The sequence below is a fragment of the Triturus cristatus genome, chromosome 9, assembly GCF_964204655.1.
Source record: "Triturus cristatus chromosome 9, aTriCri1.1, whole genome shotgun sequence".
NCBI lineage: Eukaryota > Metazoa > Chordata > Amphibia > Caudata > Salamandridae > Triturus > Triturus cristatus.
This window is the reverse complement of record NC_140592.1, coordinates 759480520-759496922: the sequence shown is the minus strand read 5'-3', so window position 1 is coordinate 759496922 and position 16403 is coordinate 759480520. Positions and strand designations below refer to the sequence as shown.

General features: G+C 42.9%; 1 protein-coding gene across 4 annotated transcripts in view; it reads right to left on the bottom strand.

Annotated features, from left to right (window-relative positions):
- Positions 1–1429: 1429 nt before the first annotated feature.
- CSKMT (citrate synthase lysine methyltransferase) overlaps positions 1430–16403 on the bottom strand; it is a 41420-nt gene continuing 26446 nt past the window's right edge. For all 4 annotated transcript variants that reach the window (XM_085626086.1, XM_085626083.1, XM_085626085.1 and 1 more), the window contains exon 2: positions 1430–2521. In XM_085626086.1, coding sequence (XP_085482212.1) covers positions 1857–2504 — 648 coding nt within the window. In that variant the 5' untranslated portion in view covers positions 2505–2521 and the 3' untranslated portion in view covers positions 1430–1856. The remainder of the gene's footprint in view (positions 2522–16403) is intronic.

The window sequence follows — 16403 nt, the reverse complement described above, 5'->3', positions numbered from 1 at the left end:
AATTTTAAGACTGCAAAGGGGAGTCTTGAAATGTAGCTACCTATCCCATAGAGAAATGTGGGAGAATCAGGAGTCAAGCAGGCAAGTCTCCAATCTCTCACTCCATGAACCATCCGAAGATTGAGCAACCGAAAGAGGGACTCTGGGGGTAGTTGGGAAGGGGCAGAAGGATGTAAGGATTAGGCCACAATTACACCCACAACACTAGATAGGGGCCAACCTGGTGGGACATGACCCAAGAGTTCTCATGGCCGAGCGGCCTTTGGAGGGTGGTCAATCATCCAGTTAAAGAATGGTACAGAATTGGTGATGAAAATGATAAAAGGATACGAGTGCGTCAGGGAGACTGATGTTACTTATCTATTATATTTGTTGGATGTCCTGGATGTGCTTGACATCTTGATTATGGATACTAAAACGCTTAAAAAGTTCTTAGACTTTCTCCACTGGGAAGCTCAGAAAATAGTGGTCTGGGTGCTGATTCTATCCAAGCTGACCTATTCTAATGCTCTCTATTTGGGTCTACCGGAGTATCTAATACATCAACTCCCACTGGTACAGAACACCCGTCCACCTTCTGTTTAAACTCACGAGGCGGTCTTCTGTGTCTCTGTACCGAAAACAGCTGCACTGGTTGTTGGTGGGCAAAATAATCACATTTAAAGCCCTAACAATTGCATACCGAGCATTCCACGGAGTAGGACTTAAATATCTCAATGCCAGGATCTGAGAATATTGCCCTGCAAGGGCCTTGCGTTCGGAGGATGCACGTCTGTTAGTGGTCTCACGCTTTAAAAGAAAGAGACAAGGCGGATCCTCCTACTCCGTTCGAGTCGCCTTGATCTGGAATCAGATCCCTTTACAACTCAGAAATATGCCTGATGAGACTTTCTTCCGGAAGCGTCTAAAAACGTACTTGTTTAGCCTATATAATGGTGTACCAGACCTGTATTTGTCTAAGCGCCGGAGCACTCCTGAATAGCCGCGCGCTCTACAAATATAGTCATTCATTCATCGCCAAGAAATGGGAGGGATGACTTGGATGAACGTTGGTGAGTAGGGCAAGCTCATTTGATGAACCAGGCAAAGGAGCAGGTGAAGAAAATTGAAATGGAGAGAGGGATTGTGGAAAATACAAGACAAACTGGGATGGGTCCAATGAGGAGGAAGATAGTGTGATCAGTTTGGAGAACGTGAGGTAAGCGGTGTCTGAGGTGGAATTCCAGATTTAAAATATTCTAATGAAGTCCCAATACTGAGTTGAGGCAAATTATGATGCATGCGCCCTACTCCAGCTCTAGTCATGCTCTTGTCATCTCGCTCCCGCGCCCCGCTCCAGTATCATACATTGGTATCCATTCTTTGTAATTGTGGACTTGGGATCCTGTCAAGCAAGTGAGTGGAAAGACAAAAAGTGCTTGAGAGGCCCTGAATTTCATTCGCATTTATTAAAGTAGATGATTGTACTAGGCACATTTACTGCAGAGAAAGTGACCATTACCAGGAGATATGTTTCTAATAGTGCACCAGCGCGTAGAGAATCTAGTTCCAAAAATGACTGCATCTGAGGTGGGAAGTAAATACCTGAAGAGTTGGCAAAGTCCAGTAGTTTTAACAACAGTCCTTCTAAAAAGTAGCTTGGTAGGCACAGTCACCATGCAGGTTTTCAGCCACCTCTGGGCATTGCATTGTGGACATAAACTATGGTCAGCCCTAACCCCTTGCAGGCTGGATGATAAACAACAGCCTGCCCTTGGAGTTGAGGTAATAATGTCCTTTTCATAATCAGTCCTGTGGGTAGGATCAGAATGTAAGCTGTCAGACAGCCATGTTGACTACAGTATGGATGTAGGATGTCAGCAGTATATAGTTGGTGCAGTCATGATGTAGGCATAGTATTGTATGCTTCCAACGGTTCCCAGATCCTGGACGCGAACACTAGCATTGTGCGCTTCCTCTCCACGGATCTGCTCCAAGAAAGACATGCGTGCGTCAGGGTCCTCATCTGAGAACTGTAGCAAGCTGCCACCAGGATGTAAAACCCTAAAGCACTCAGCCAGCATCAGGCCTGCTCTGTCCACCCCCTCCTTCCCTCGTAGCACAGCATCCATGGTGCCTTTATCCAGCACTAGGTGAAAAGTGTGTGAATTCAAGTGGGCCAGGTTTGTAGCATCAGCTTCCCTGTAGTGCAGCTCAGAGCCAGGGTTCAATGGAATGGGAGCTGTGGTAGCAAAGTGTTCTTTCATGGAGTCGATGGCCACTGGGGAGAAATCCACACAGGAAATGTGGAGTGGGTGAGGGGACTCCTTGTACAAACCTAGCCCCAGGTCTGATGTGCCACAACCCACGTCCAGGACGCGCCAGGGCCCCATGGGCTTCTCGCTCTGCAGGAAGGTGTGCAAGAATCCAGCCACATGCTTGTAGCCAAAGAACCAGTCAAAGTAACGGAATGTGGCAGGACAGTTTTCCACGTAGAAACGGTCCCATGTGCTCCGCTTATGCATGTTGTGCTGCAGGTCATCTGCAAACGGCATGGAGAAAAACAATTGTGAGCACAAAGTAAGTGTGTCATTCAATAGGTGTCTAATGGAACAGCAGAGGTTGCCTCCAGCTGTTTAACAAATGTTGAGAGTGAATTGTCATAGAAACAGTAAGATTACACAGAATACAAGAAAGATCACTTAACTCCCATTAACCAATGTGAGACGCTCCCCTCACACCATGGCCCGGCTAGTTATTTATCTATGAAATATGAAAATGAAAGCCATATCCGATGCAGACCCAACCATCCCTGTCTGGCTCAACGAGATGCTCTAGTATCTGAATTGAAGTGGGCGGGATTGGTGGATGGGTTAACGTGGGTGGAGGTACTCTACGACTACTAAAGCAAATTCCTCTTACAGATGTGCCCCCTGCCCTCCAGTCAGAAATAACTATTTTTAGCACTCCATAGTCATTGGCATCACCTAGGCTTGCTGACTAAGACACTGGGGCTTGATAGCTTGCTACCCTCAACCTCTGTTGGGAAAGGAGTAGTTCATTACATAATTACATAAGGCCTTCGTTAAACTGTCTGCCTGCATTGCTGCGAAGTCCTTCTGGCTGCTTCTGCCACAAAATAAATTCCAGATCGAATCAAGGGCATTTCTATGCTCAGCACCCTTCAACAATGCTTTCAAAAGCACCCACACCCTTGCAAGACAGGAGTCAGAGGGATCACTGCAGCAGCTTCCTGGACAAGGTGTGACTAGGCCCAGCTTCTATTAGCTTGCACCAGGTTATTATAGGAGAGGAGATTGCTGAGCCTCTTAGTTACCACTCTGCAGCACACTCTAACTGGTCAAGGGGTCTCCAACATTTTCTGTAATGAGAGCTACTTCTGATCTGTGAATATCGTTGTGAGCTACTGAAGGCAGGTAACTTGCGTATCATTACCAGACATTCCCTTGCCCAGCTTCAATGACATCAAACCCTAATGTCCATAGAGCCCTAATACTATTGGTTGAATAAAACACTGTCACTAGGGGTAATATAATAGGGCTTCCATGTGCATCAGTGAGTGCATTGTCTGTGCAGATGTATGTGAATGAATGGGATATATGTGTATGAGGGACTGAGAGTTTGTGTCGTATGTACTTGTGGCACAGGGCATTCCTTTCGCCATATGTGGCACAGTTACATGTACAACACAAACATTTAACCATATTTTAATTAAATGGGAGAAATTTAAAGAGCAGAAAAATGCTCTGCAAAAATATTCCTAATAAGGAACACTTTTCTGCACTTGATGGAACATTTTTCTGCACTTTAAATTTCTCCCATTTAAAAAAAATGGCTGTATTTTTCAGTTATAAATATGGCAGCGGTCTACCAGCCAATGGGAACAAGATGCCTGCTGTGTGTAAATGCAACACTTTGAAATGGGAGAAAATTCAACTGAAGAGTTAACTATATGTTTATGCGCATTACATAAAACTCATTGTTTAAATTTTCTCCCTTGTCAAAGCATCTTTAAAAACAGCAGGCATATTACTCCTAGTGGCCTGTAGACATTGTGCCATAGTTATAACAGGAAAATACAGTCATTTGTTTAAATGTGAGGAATTTAAAAGTGAAGAAATATGCTTCATAAAACATTAGGACTTTGAGACAATGCTTCATAGAAACATTTTTCTTCACTTTAAATTTCTCCCATATAAAAGAAAATGACTGTATTTGTCTGTTATAAGTATGGCACTAAGTCTACCAGCCACTGGGACACAAGATGCCTGCTGTCTGTAAACGTGACATTTTGAAAAGGGAGAAAATAAAAATTAAGAGTTAACTTAACGATAAAGCAAACACTTCATTTTATTAATTTCTCATTTAAAAGCATTCAGAAATATAATGTGGTTCCCATGCTCCAATATTGAGTTGAGAAGACTTTTATTAAAGAATTAAATACCTCAGTGCTTCAGTTCTGAACCTCTGTGACCCACTGGGTCATAAATCTGAGTACAGCACTGCCCATTATCAGGCTCTGCTATCTGCAGCCTGACAGGAATGTTAAATAAACATATCCTTTCCTTAACTTTAAAAGGAAAAGGTAACCTCTATTTATTGTATTGCATTTCCTAGTTAAAAATGAACTCAAAGCTGGGAGCTACTCTGAAAGTTTCACAAGCTATTCATTTCATTTCAATAAGCTTTATTTCGACAGTACTTTTCACAAAAGCATTTACAAAAACGCATCCAGTAAAAATATAAATAATGAAAATATACAGTAATAATAAAATCTTCCACGTATGTGAGCCCATCGCAGCGTACACGGTTGATTGCCAGATATATGCAATGTATACTGTCATCTATTTGACATCTCTGAAGCCAAGTGCAATACATCAGTAAGAGCAGATTACATAATGAGATTTGTATTAGTAAATGCATAATTGACACAGATGAAAAGAGACATAACCAACAGTACACTGATTAAGATGGATTTGTTTAAATAGGTTCACTTGCTGGGCACAGGGCTAACTTCCTAGACCTTAATGCCCACATCCAGCCCAAGAACTTGGCAACCGAGCATGCAAACAGTGGCCGGCAGTCCGATATTAGAATCTGCGGTGCTGTGGAACTACTTCTTGTCTCCAAGCAGATGCTTATGGGTTTAATACATTTCTTGAAGGGGCCTACATTAGCTGGGCAAACAAACAGGACGTGGGCAATGGTTTCCTTAGAGTCAATGCATGTGGGACACATACCACCCGATCCAGGTGCCCATTTATTTGTATAGGATTTTAATGGAAGAGAACCTCCCCTAAACTGGAAGTAGAGTTTTCTATCAAGTGGGACAGATATAATGTCCCAATAGGCTTCCAAGGAACAACAGGATTTAAATTCTAAGAACCTCACCGTCAGAGTCGACCTCTCCACCGCTTGTACCTCACCTAGCGATATTTCTAGCCAGTAGTGATTTTTCAGTTGTTCTGCTGAGGATAAAGGATTGTCCCATAGTTCCTTCATTCCAATGTCAATCAATGTCTTTTTGACATATTGAATCCAGTCAATTTTATGGGTTCGATCGGCATCCATAACATCCCTTAGGGTTGTGACATAATGGGCCAACTCAGGTACAGACCACAGACTTCTCCGATATAGTGTTGGATGGATTCTTGCTTTATAGACTATCACCTTCCAGCCTAGATCCAGCATCAAAGGTTTTAAAGTTGTGCATTGTGGGAGACATGCCACATTCCTCAGAAACTTATTCTCCAAACTAATGAGAGTAGACATGGTCGAGAAGCCCATAATTCCGAGCCATAAAGGGCTGAGCCCAAGGCCTTGGCATCATTGATCTGCAGGACTGGATTGATAGGCTTGGAGAGGGAACAGCTATGCTAATGCACCAGTGAGTTGTCGATGTTTGAAGGTAATTATTTCCACTTGGGGTTTTACATGGCATATTCTCTCAAGAGGCTTGTCACCCAATATTACACTCGCCTTGAAGGATATATGCTGTTTGAACGACATGAATTTTGTCTTTGCTGTATTTATGACAAGACCTCACAACCTGCAAAATTCCTCAAAGTGGAACAGTGCACTCTGCAACTCACTGGGGGGTTTTGAAATTAGTAGGGTGTCATCCACAAACATTAATATGGGGATTTTCAAACCAGCCAGTGACTGGGCATCAGTTGGGAGGCTGAAAAAGAAACTGAACAATGCTGGTAAGAAACAATAAGAATAACGTGGGGGCCAAAATACACATTCTGGTGCACCCCTTTTCAAATGGGGAAGAGATCAGTGAGTTTGCCCTGGGCTCCCCACCGCACCTGGGTGAAATTATCTTCGTGCAATCGAATTATCAAAGATAACAGGTCCGGAGGTATGCCCAGTTTGCACAAAAATAGCCCAAGTTTCTTGCAGGAGACCAAGCCCTTGGCCCCGGCGTCTATTAAGGGGTCAATTTCTTTGTGGGTGCTTTCATCTGGTTTTGCTGAATTTTTGGGATGTTTGGCAATACCCTGGGCCTGATCCAAAGCCTTGCATTTACCCATAATGCCAGGAACTAGTCTCCACTACTCATATAAAATTGCCCAGAAGTATAGAACAAACAATACAGAAATAACACAAAATACCCCAGTCTCCCAGACCAATAGGTCAGGCAAAGGATTTGTAATGACATAATTGTAGGAAAGCGTGTTGAGCCCAGCCACTAAACTATGTGTCTACACATTGGGGTCCTTATCATCAATTTGATAACACAAAATACCCCAGTCTCCCAGACCAATAGGTCAGGCAAAGGATTTGTAATGACATAATTGTAGGAAAGCGTGTTGAGCCCAGCCACTAAACTATGTGTCTACACATTGGGGTCCTTATCATCAATTTGACCGATGAGGACAGTAACTTTAAATGTCCCGATGATCGAGCCAAGAGGGGTACCTAGCCCAGCCTCTGACGGGTGTTTACGAGCTCTCCCTTGGCCCCAGGCACGCCATGCACAGCGGGACTGTGCAGCCATTTAAATGAAGTAGATGGGGGCAGCAGGTAATGCAACATGGAATTCTGGGAGTTTGAATGCCCAGCAGCTGAACAGTGCAGCTGCTCACCCCCTGTAAATCTGACGTAATCTTGGGCAGTAGATAAAAGCAATTCCCCAGCAAAGACAGACGCAGAGTAATGTCAAAAGCTCCCCAGCACAATATGCAGGCAGAGTCAATGTCCAAGTGCCTCCGAAGCACAGCAGGACCTTGGAGCCATTTAAATGGAATAGATTGCGAGCAGCTGGTATTGCAACGGGATTCTGGGAGTTGGTGTGCAATATGCAGGCAGAGTCAATGTCCAATCATTTCCCCCAACTACTACTGGTAGCTTGTGATGAACTGGTTGGAGACACCTGATATAGTATTTCTCATTGTTACTCCCGGTTTCTCAACCTTTATCAGGGTCTCCTCAAGGTTACACCTGCAACTCAACCTATCTTGAGACTGGCAGAAGGGACTAATGTCCACAAATGCCAGATCTGCATAAATACCGCACAGTGCCATTTCTTCATAATGGCCCTGCTTCATTCCTATCAGTCAACATCACCAATTTCTGGCTGACTGTCAACCCCTGATTCTTTACTCAATGCCAAATGGACTTACATTCTAAGCTCATCCCGTTGCCCTAAAGTCTCCCCCAGATGACATAGCGAAAAACGATTCTGTTTGAAGTGTGTATGTTACAAACAACTAATATAAGAGACTCTACTGACAAACTCCTGCGTTTGTGGTGACATCACATACCACAAAGGACGACATACCCAACAGTGTACAACCACAAGTTACATCATAATATTAATGAGTGCAGGTAACTGCCTAATTTATTTATTAATAATATTAAGTAAATAAAAGAAAAATGTGCGGACTCAAAGTTTTTCTTAGGAGCCCACCACTGGTTCTACCAAATGCTGAGGCAGCTGAATTCCAAGGATACCTGGTATTGATTCCACCTCTTGCCTGAATCTTGCACCACCCCAGATTTGCTATTTTTATCTCACTTTTGCAGGTTCTTTTTCATAATGCATCATCGCTTTGTTTACTTATCAATTCCTTTTCTCCCCTTTTTTTTTTTAGATCTGGCATTAGCTAAGTCCTTTGGATTTTACTAAAATTATATGTATAATATTCTTACTTAAAAGGGCTTTCAGTCACCTCTCTTAATCCATTGGTTTATTATGTCATTCACATTTTGCTTCTGCCCACTACAGCATTCAGCATGGGGCAATCGGTCAGCCTACTACAGCCAATGGTTAACTTCAATTTCAGTGGCTGCACTCTGCTCTTTTTTAATGAGCGCATCCACCCACAGGTAGTTCCCTTTATTACCAGTGTTTTTGTTATTACTTTATTATTACTTTATTGTTACTTTTTTATTTAGAGCCAGAGGTGAAAGCAAGACATTTCTACTAGATGTGAGCACAGTCCACATTCCATGATTTATCAGTTCCTGTCTCCCGCCAATGCTGTTGTAAACTCCTTTTGAGGTGTCTTTTGTTTAGCTGACTGCTGGTATTTCAGAGCATAATAGATTGTATCCATTTGAAACTGTTCTATATAAATGTATTCTCTTGCATGCAGTACACAAAGCTTCAATACTTTCCATTGGACTTTCTAACCGGACAATTCTTCAGAACACGTTTATTCGGGACTTAATTTCACCAAACTTTACCTAGGAAGAAAATCAGCCTTTATCAAGTTTAATTTGTGGCACCTATAACACTTTTTTAATGTATTTCTATTGCTGTTTCTTTCTTTCCTTCTCCCTTTCTTCCTTTCCCATGCCTTCTTTCTTTCCTTAATTTTTCTTTTATTTCTCTTTTATATCTTTATTTCCTTCCTTCTTTCTTCCTTTCATTCTTTCAAATTTTCCTTTTCTTTCCTTTTTTGTTTCTTTCTTCTTTTTCTCCATCTTTCCATATTTCCTTTGTTCTTTCTTTCCATTTTTCTTGCCTTCTTTACTTTTTCTTTCTTTCCAGTGTTCCTTTATTCTTCCCATCATTCCTTCTTTCTTCCTTTCCATCTTACCTTCCTCCTTGCCCTTTTTCCTTTCCTTTTCTTTCTTACCATCTTTTCTCCCTTCCGTGTCTTTCCTGCCTTCCTTCTTTGCATCTTTATTGCTTTCTTCCCTTCTTTTTAATATTTCTTTCTTTCCTTTATTCTTTCTTTCCATTTATCCTATATTTTCCTCGTTCCTCCTTTTTCTTTTTCAGTGTCCCTTCCTTCTTTTTGTTCTCTTTCCTAACTGCCAAATATCTTGCTTGTTGCTTAATGTTTGGAAATATTCCATTGCTTTGCAGCATTGTGTGGTACAGGATTCCCACTTGTGCTGGTCTGTATTAAGCTTTGGCTCATAAGAGACAAATGCCATGCTCAGCATAATTTGACTTACAATGTTGATGTAGGAGGGTGCTCGGCCAAGGCTGGCTCAATCCAGAAGAGGCACAAAATAACATAGTGCATTTTGGGTAACCTAAAATCCAGGCAATTTGTGCATGCTGAAGGGGATGCCCAGTGATATGTCAGCACTCAAATCTAAAATCAAAGCAGAGTCAACAAAGAGGTACTTTACCCTTTACTCGTGTAAGAACACTGAATCATGCACTTTGCATAGTATTTAAATGTGACTGAGAATTGATGATGCTGTTTCTTGATCCTTTCTCTAGGAGCATTGCTGTCTCTGGTGTTACTAAGTCGATAGTGTGGGCTTTGTGAATACCTTCCATTGAAGAACACTTGGCATGGGCCCCATGTTAGATCAATTTATAGCATTTAGCACTTAAACTTTATATTAGTCACCCAGGTCATGTACCTGGCCAGGAAGGAGGCAACTACGTCCGATATACTTTGCCGACCATTATTTTATGTATAGTTTATTATTTTATGAGTGAGGTGGTAAGCTTACTGAAAGGTATTCCTATATTCTTAATATCACCTCCTTGAGTTAGCAATGGACTGCTCTGCCTCACTATCCTGAGAGAGTGAAGTGTTAAAAGCAAGTATTTCGTCATTCAATCTGGGATTCAAGAGTACTGTGACACCAGTAATAAATGACTTCAACATTCATAACCAGAGCTCCATAACCTCTGACTGACCAGAGGGGCCCATGACCCACAGCATCCCACAATGTTTACAGTCTCTCTTTACTTCTGATGGTAAGATTTCCATAATTCTAGGAATGAATGAGTATCCGTTGCAAACAGGTTCCAGCTACTCGAAGGCTTTTGCTGTGCTTCCGCTGACCTTGCCAGGCAGACTAATAATGAATGGGATGAGGAGCGAGCACATCTCATAGGTTAAATGAAGGCAATGGTCATGTCTTTGTCCACAGTTTTTAGGTCAAGCCTACTAGACAGCGTAAGGCAAGTTGTGAACTTACAGTGCTTACTATTACTTGGCTTTATTGTCATGTTCATTCACTCAGCACTCAAGGAGAGCACGTGTTTTTTTGGGTCTCGCCTAGCTTTGCAGAGCGCATGCACTGCTCGCTCTGTGAGACATATTTGGTAGAGGAGATTTCGGAAGGGGACTTGAAGCCCCGCCCATTATTTTCATTGGCTGGCGACATAGTTTATGCTAAATGGTGGCCTCCAATTGAAAATAAGGCTTGTTTGTTACCGCCCTGTCTTCTTTTGGGACGGCCCATCCGGACTGGATCGTTTGCTAGACGGCTGTCATGACGGATCATGTTTTTGAAGTTAGTCTGTGCCGTTACCTCGCTGCAATCAGGTCTGCTCGTCGACCAATCAGAGCCGGCAGTCTGCTGGTAATGGGCGTGGCACGCCGACACCTCCCAGAGCGAAGCTTCCCCCTTCTATGCCGGCATTCCGCCCAAGCAACAAGCGAGGAAACCAAACATTCTGATTGCCGTGCACACTGCGCAGAGAACCAGCTGTGAGTCCCGCCGCCCTCCGTCTCTTCCACCCGACGGTCAGTGCAGCGACGCCCGGAGTCCCTAATGCACCATGTCCGACAGCGAGAAACTAGACAACCAGCGCCTCAAGAATTTCAAGAACAAAGGCCGCGACTTGGAGGTACGCAGCCGTAGTCATATTGTGCGGGAGGCAGCCAACTCGCTCCGAGCCAATGTCCCGTTCCGGCATTTTTTCCCTTGTTCTGGGACTTGAGCGAGTTGTGTGCGACCCGGAAGAGGCCTCGATAGGCCGCCTGGCCTATTGTCGGGGGAATGCTACTTGTGTTGGAAGCAGTAGTGGGGAGGTGGTTCTGTCTGGATAGTGGGGGTTCTCAAGCAACGCCAGCAGAAAGAAATACGTTTGAATACTGTGTTGTGGTGGGTGGATAGTAGCCGTGGACAAGGTAATGAAGAGTAGGGTCATGGGTTAGGTGGCTTTCATTAGTGATGGGCATGTTTGATTATGCAGGGGAAACCACCGGCTGGAGGGATGTTTCTGACTTGAATAATGGTTGACGTGACTGGTATACATCCGCACGGAGAGGTTATCAGAGTTCCTGCTTGTGTTAGTATAGGGGGAAGGAGGGTGATGTCTGAGACTGGATTGCATGGTTGGTACTGTCAGTTCTCCCACCCTCTGCTGGTTGTCGTTGCTGGTTATGGTGGACCCGCGTCCCATTTCTGTATCTTTCCCAGTGCGTGAGCTAGATTTGTCCCTCCGTTTGCGGCTCTGCTGCTCAGGCTCGCGAGGCCGGCTTTGAAAGGTCATGTGACTTTGCTGGGCAGATCCTGGTTCAAAAAGAAACTTCACCACTATCAGTTTTTAACCAGGATCCTTTAGTCCGGTGGGAGGTGAGGGAACAAAAATATATATATGTTTATAATTTTGGGATTAAGAAAACGAGAAAATAACAAAAAGAACTATCGGATAGGCGGCATGGTTGTGGATGTCATTATTGTGCTGCTGATCTTCATATTTGGCAGTGTAGACTTGATAGTCCGTCACTTATCTAATAATGTTCCATTGAGGTTCTGTGGGTGATCGACCACCCGTTGTCTTGCCACATACTGACGTGATAAATTGTGAGGTTAATGAGGGCATTGCCCCCAAAAATACCAAATGTGTTTCTTGACCATTATTTTTTTCTCTCCAACGAGCGGGATACCCATAGTTTGAGTCTGTGTCTTCACAATCGAAGTTTGTATTATTACCTATAATTAGCTTAATGTTTCCCTAAAAGTGCTCTATCTTGGGTCAGCGATGGGGGTCGTTGATCTAGATACAACTGCCAGTTGTAGAAACAGCCTCTCAAAGGTTCGATTCTTAAATGATGTAAACAGCTGCCAGTTGGTCTAACCAGGTCCCTGCGTTGTAGAATGCTTGGGGGGTGGGGGGGTTGATAATTAGTAAGGGCAGGTTTCAGTCTGGTCCACGTTGACCCAAATGCTTTGTTTAACTTTTCAGAAAGCAGCTGTATCAGTTAATTAAAACTCTTTAACTACTCGGCTAGAGTTGACCTATACAATGTAGAAATTGGTCAGTTGGAACTTCCTTGGGGCTGAAATTAAGAAACAATTTCACTATATACAATTAAAACTTATTTACAGCATAACGCACAGACCGCAATTGGTATGGCCTGGAGAAAATGGTGCCATTTTTAATTTACAATAGATTTTCTACTACCTATAACCATTAAGTAATACTATTTAAATAAGTTATGAATGTGTAACACATCAATCAAAATATGTCCTTGAAGAATGCAAGGGTGGGCAGTGCCAAATGCAATCGGACAGTGTGTTGCTCGAGATACTCTTCTTGGGTTATAAATCCATATCTAATTTAGTATTGTATGGTGTCCACCTCTAATGTAGTAGTTCTATCAATGTAGTTAATATAGAGTCAACTTTTTAACATAGGTATCGATTTCCATCTAATACTGTTTTGTTCAGTCCACATATAACATACAACCACTAGACCTAATCCGTCAAATCCCCAATAATTTTAACAAAATAAAGAGAAATTTACCAAAATGCGTTGAATTACACACCATCTGACAACTATAGTATGTCTGTACTTTTGAGCAGTATCACATAGTCCCAATTTCGGCGTCTTTGGCTCTCAGTACTGGAATAATCTAATACTAGGATACCAAAGCAATCGTGCACTGAGACATCTTCTCCTGACTGGCAACAAAAGATGTATGGTGCTGTTTAGCATGCGCATGCCGGTTTCTTGTACCCAATGCAAGTGCCAATTGTTGCATTGTGGGGTATTTTCAAGCTGGACAAAGTGTATCCCAGTCAGCGGAACCAAAAAAGGTATGTAGGTCTTCCGTGGTACAGTTTGTTTTACTGCCATTGTCCCAAGTAACTCCTGCAACAATCATGGACTGGAGTGCTCTTGAAGCTGTATTACATTTTGCATTCAATAAACCATGTGGTAGACAAGGCTGCATGTCTTAAAACTATTAGAAGCTTGAGTGTGTACTATGTGGAGTTGTTGCTGTTAGCAAGATGATACATGGTCAATCCCAGTACTATTCTAGGATGCTATTAGGGAAAGGCATGTTTCAGATTTACAATTCAATGAACTTTGCAGTAGGTTTGAGTATATTGAAAAATGAAGTCTTGTGCTTGGAACAGGACTAGTAGACCCGTGGGGGCAGTGAGCCAGTAACTCACTTTTGTTAGAAGAACCAATAAAGAAGTCTGCAAAAATAACTATTATTTCGAACACTGCACAGCTCTACAAGTAAATCTGAAACTGGAAACTTCACTACACACCACATACACTCCATAACACAAGGATAAAAGACACAGTAATTTACAACGCCATTTACAACGCCAATAGCTCTAAATTAAGCAAATGCGAAACCTATTGCATTTCCAATGCTTGTTTCTCTCTGTCTAACCGCTTCACCTCTCAAATCCCCCTCCAGATCTGTCCCTCTTTCCAGCTTGTCTGTAAAAGCACAGCCATATTTTGCTTAGGAGTTGTTTTTGTTTAATTTCCTGCATCTATATATTACAGGAAGCATCTGCTGCACTCAGTTGACTAAGAAGCAAATGGCTAAATCGTGCGGAAAGTAAAGTAGACCTTGGCAAGTGTTTCCCTTTACATTTGGACACATCCTTATTCTTTTTTAATCCTCTTCAGAGATTCTCGATTGAAAAGTATTTGAAAAATACACAATGCCATTCATAAAGATTGAAAACATTTAATTCAATGTATAGTTTGGAGATACATTAAGATATGTCTTTGCTTTTCTTTCAGTATTTTGAAATGTTTTTCTTTCACTTTTTTAAACAATACTTTACAGACAAAACACAAGCAACGTGAATAGCTTGCCTTTCACATTTAAAAGGCGATACCTACTGGCTTTTCTTTCAAGTGACAGACAGAACTGTCTAAACTGGTTCTATCCTGTGTGGCTAAGGCAAGGAGCCCTTTCTACTCACTTGAGTTTGTTAATCGGATGTAGATATAGAAAATGTGGCCAAGATGTTCTGTATAAGGGGAAGAGGAATGAGCACAGGTGGGCATGCAGCACAACAAAGAGAAGGCAGCTACTGGAAAGGTATACATTTGTTTTAAGTGATAACCCACACTTTTGAGGCTTCATAAATACAAGGGGGCTAACAAGCACTAAAGAACTCGCAGAGGCAGCACTAATACTAATAAGGAAAGATTATAATCAAGACATGCAGCACATATTTACTACAGAGTTTGTAAGTAGCCTTCCCAACCTGGGTTGCGAGTAAATAGCCATGGGCCCCAGGACTATCAGACTGCCACCCATCAGTCACGTCAAGGCCTGATATGGAACTGTCACCATCTTACAGAAAGAATTTCACTTTTGATGGACTACCATGTAAAGCAAAGTCCAGTGCTATGCTGGTGGTCTTTCCAAAATCATATAGAGCACTTACTAGGAGACTACTGATACAGGTTTTTTGCGCAGGTAAACTCCCAGGTCAGTCAGAAATAGTAAAATAGGGTGTAGGGCAGAGCATGGTTAATGCACCAGGACCTTCAGCACTACAACCAGCATTTCTTGCATGGATGCAAAAAAACAGCTCTGTTGTCTCGGTCATTAAGACAGCGGGACAAAAAACCTTGCACTGCTGGAAAGCAGCATCACCCTGCTCCCATCTGATTTTTTCTGCCCTGCCATATGTTTTTCACCAAAGTGAACTCAGCAACTTGTTGCATGGCTGGAGGTCTCAATGGATTTTTATGACTCTTTGGGGTTGTAATCAAAGTTGACTCCACCCATTAATCAAAGGTGGTTTCTTCTCCCTCGTCCCAAACTATGTGGTGACCAATGGTCGCTCTCTCGAAGGTTGTTCAGCCATGACATCCTACATTGTACTATCTCTTTGGATTTGATCCAGAGACTCTGTGGGTGTTTAGGAGGCTGGGAAATATAGATTGCTTTCCTGCCAACCCTACCTCCTCCCAGCAACAGTGCATGGGCTTCTCTTGTCCCTGGGTGTCACCTAGCAAACAGAAGGTGTCTGATGATCGATTCTGGGTGCAATCCCACTGCATTAACCATTTGGTACTAGATTCTCCCAACTACTATGCTAATGCCTGGGAATATACATACGGTCTTGACTGAAAATTACAGGAAGTAAAATTCTTAAGAAAGCTTGGTCTTGGGTTTCGGCTCTTATCCCAAAGAAGGATAAATACTAGCCCCATCCAGCTAGTCGGTGCACTTTGTCTAGGCTTCAGGAGACTCCGTTCACCAGATCACAGGAAGGTTTGACAAGAAAAAGACTCCATTTGTTGCTTATGAGTCTAATCAAGGTCAAAAATCAAGTGTATGGCTCTTGAGAAATTCTGCTACTGTGACTTACCTTGGAAGAAGAGGAAACTGAACAGTCACAGCTCCTCCGCTAAGGTGGAGCAGCGTTGCCCCACTGCTCTTAGAGCAGTGAAAAGAGGAAAAAGAAAACGATAATAACAAGGTTATTATCGTTTTATTTTTGGTTGCTGCGGGCTGGGTTAGGGTAGGGAGCGGCTTGTGGCTCACGGTGGGAAGAGGAGTTGGACTGTGCACACTAAGTGTGCATGACTGCTTGGCCGGCCGAAACGCCGGCCAAGCAGTCATGCGCACTTTGCATATTCCCCACCATGCTATAATGGAAGGCCTGGTGGGGAATATGCACAGGCTCCCTGTCCCGATTTAAGCACTGATCCAAGGAGCGTTGACAAATCACAACGCTGCATAACAGTGTTGTAATTGCAGCCTCTTCCAGACTGGAGTCAGGAAGAGCAGAGAAGCAGCTGTCAGAAAAGGTAAGTGCTTTTTAAAAAATATTTTCAACCCCTACCCCTGTCCCTACCAGCTGCCACTGAAACTTAATTGCTCAGTGTGAAGAGAAGAGCAGGGCCCTGTCCATGAGAACAAAGAACAAGACCCGGCACAATACATTATTTGTGGCTGTCTTGTGGAGAAATA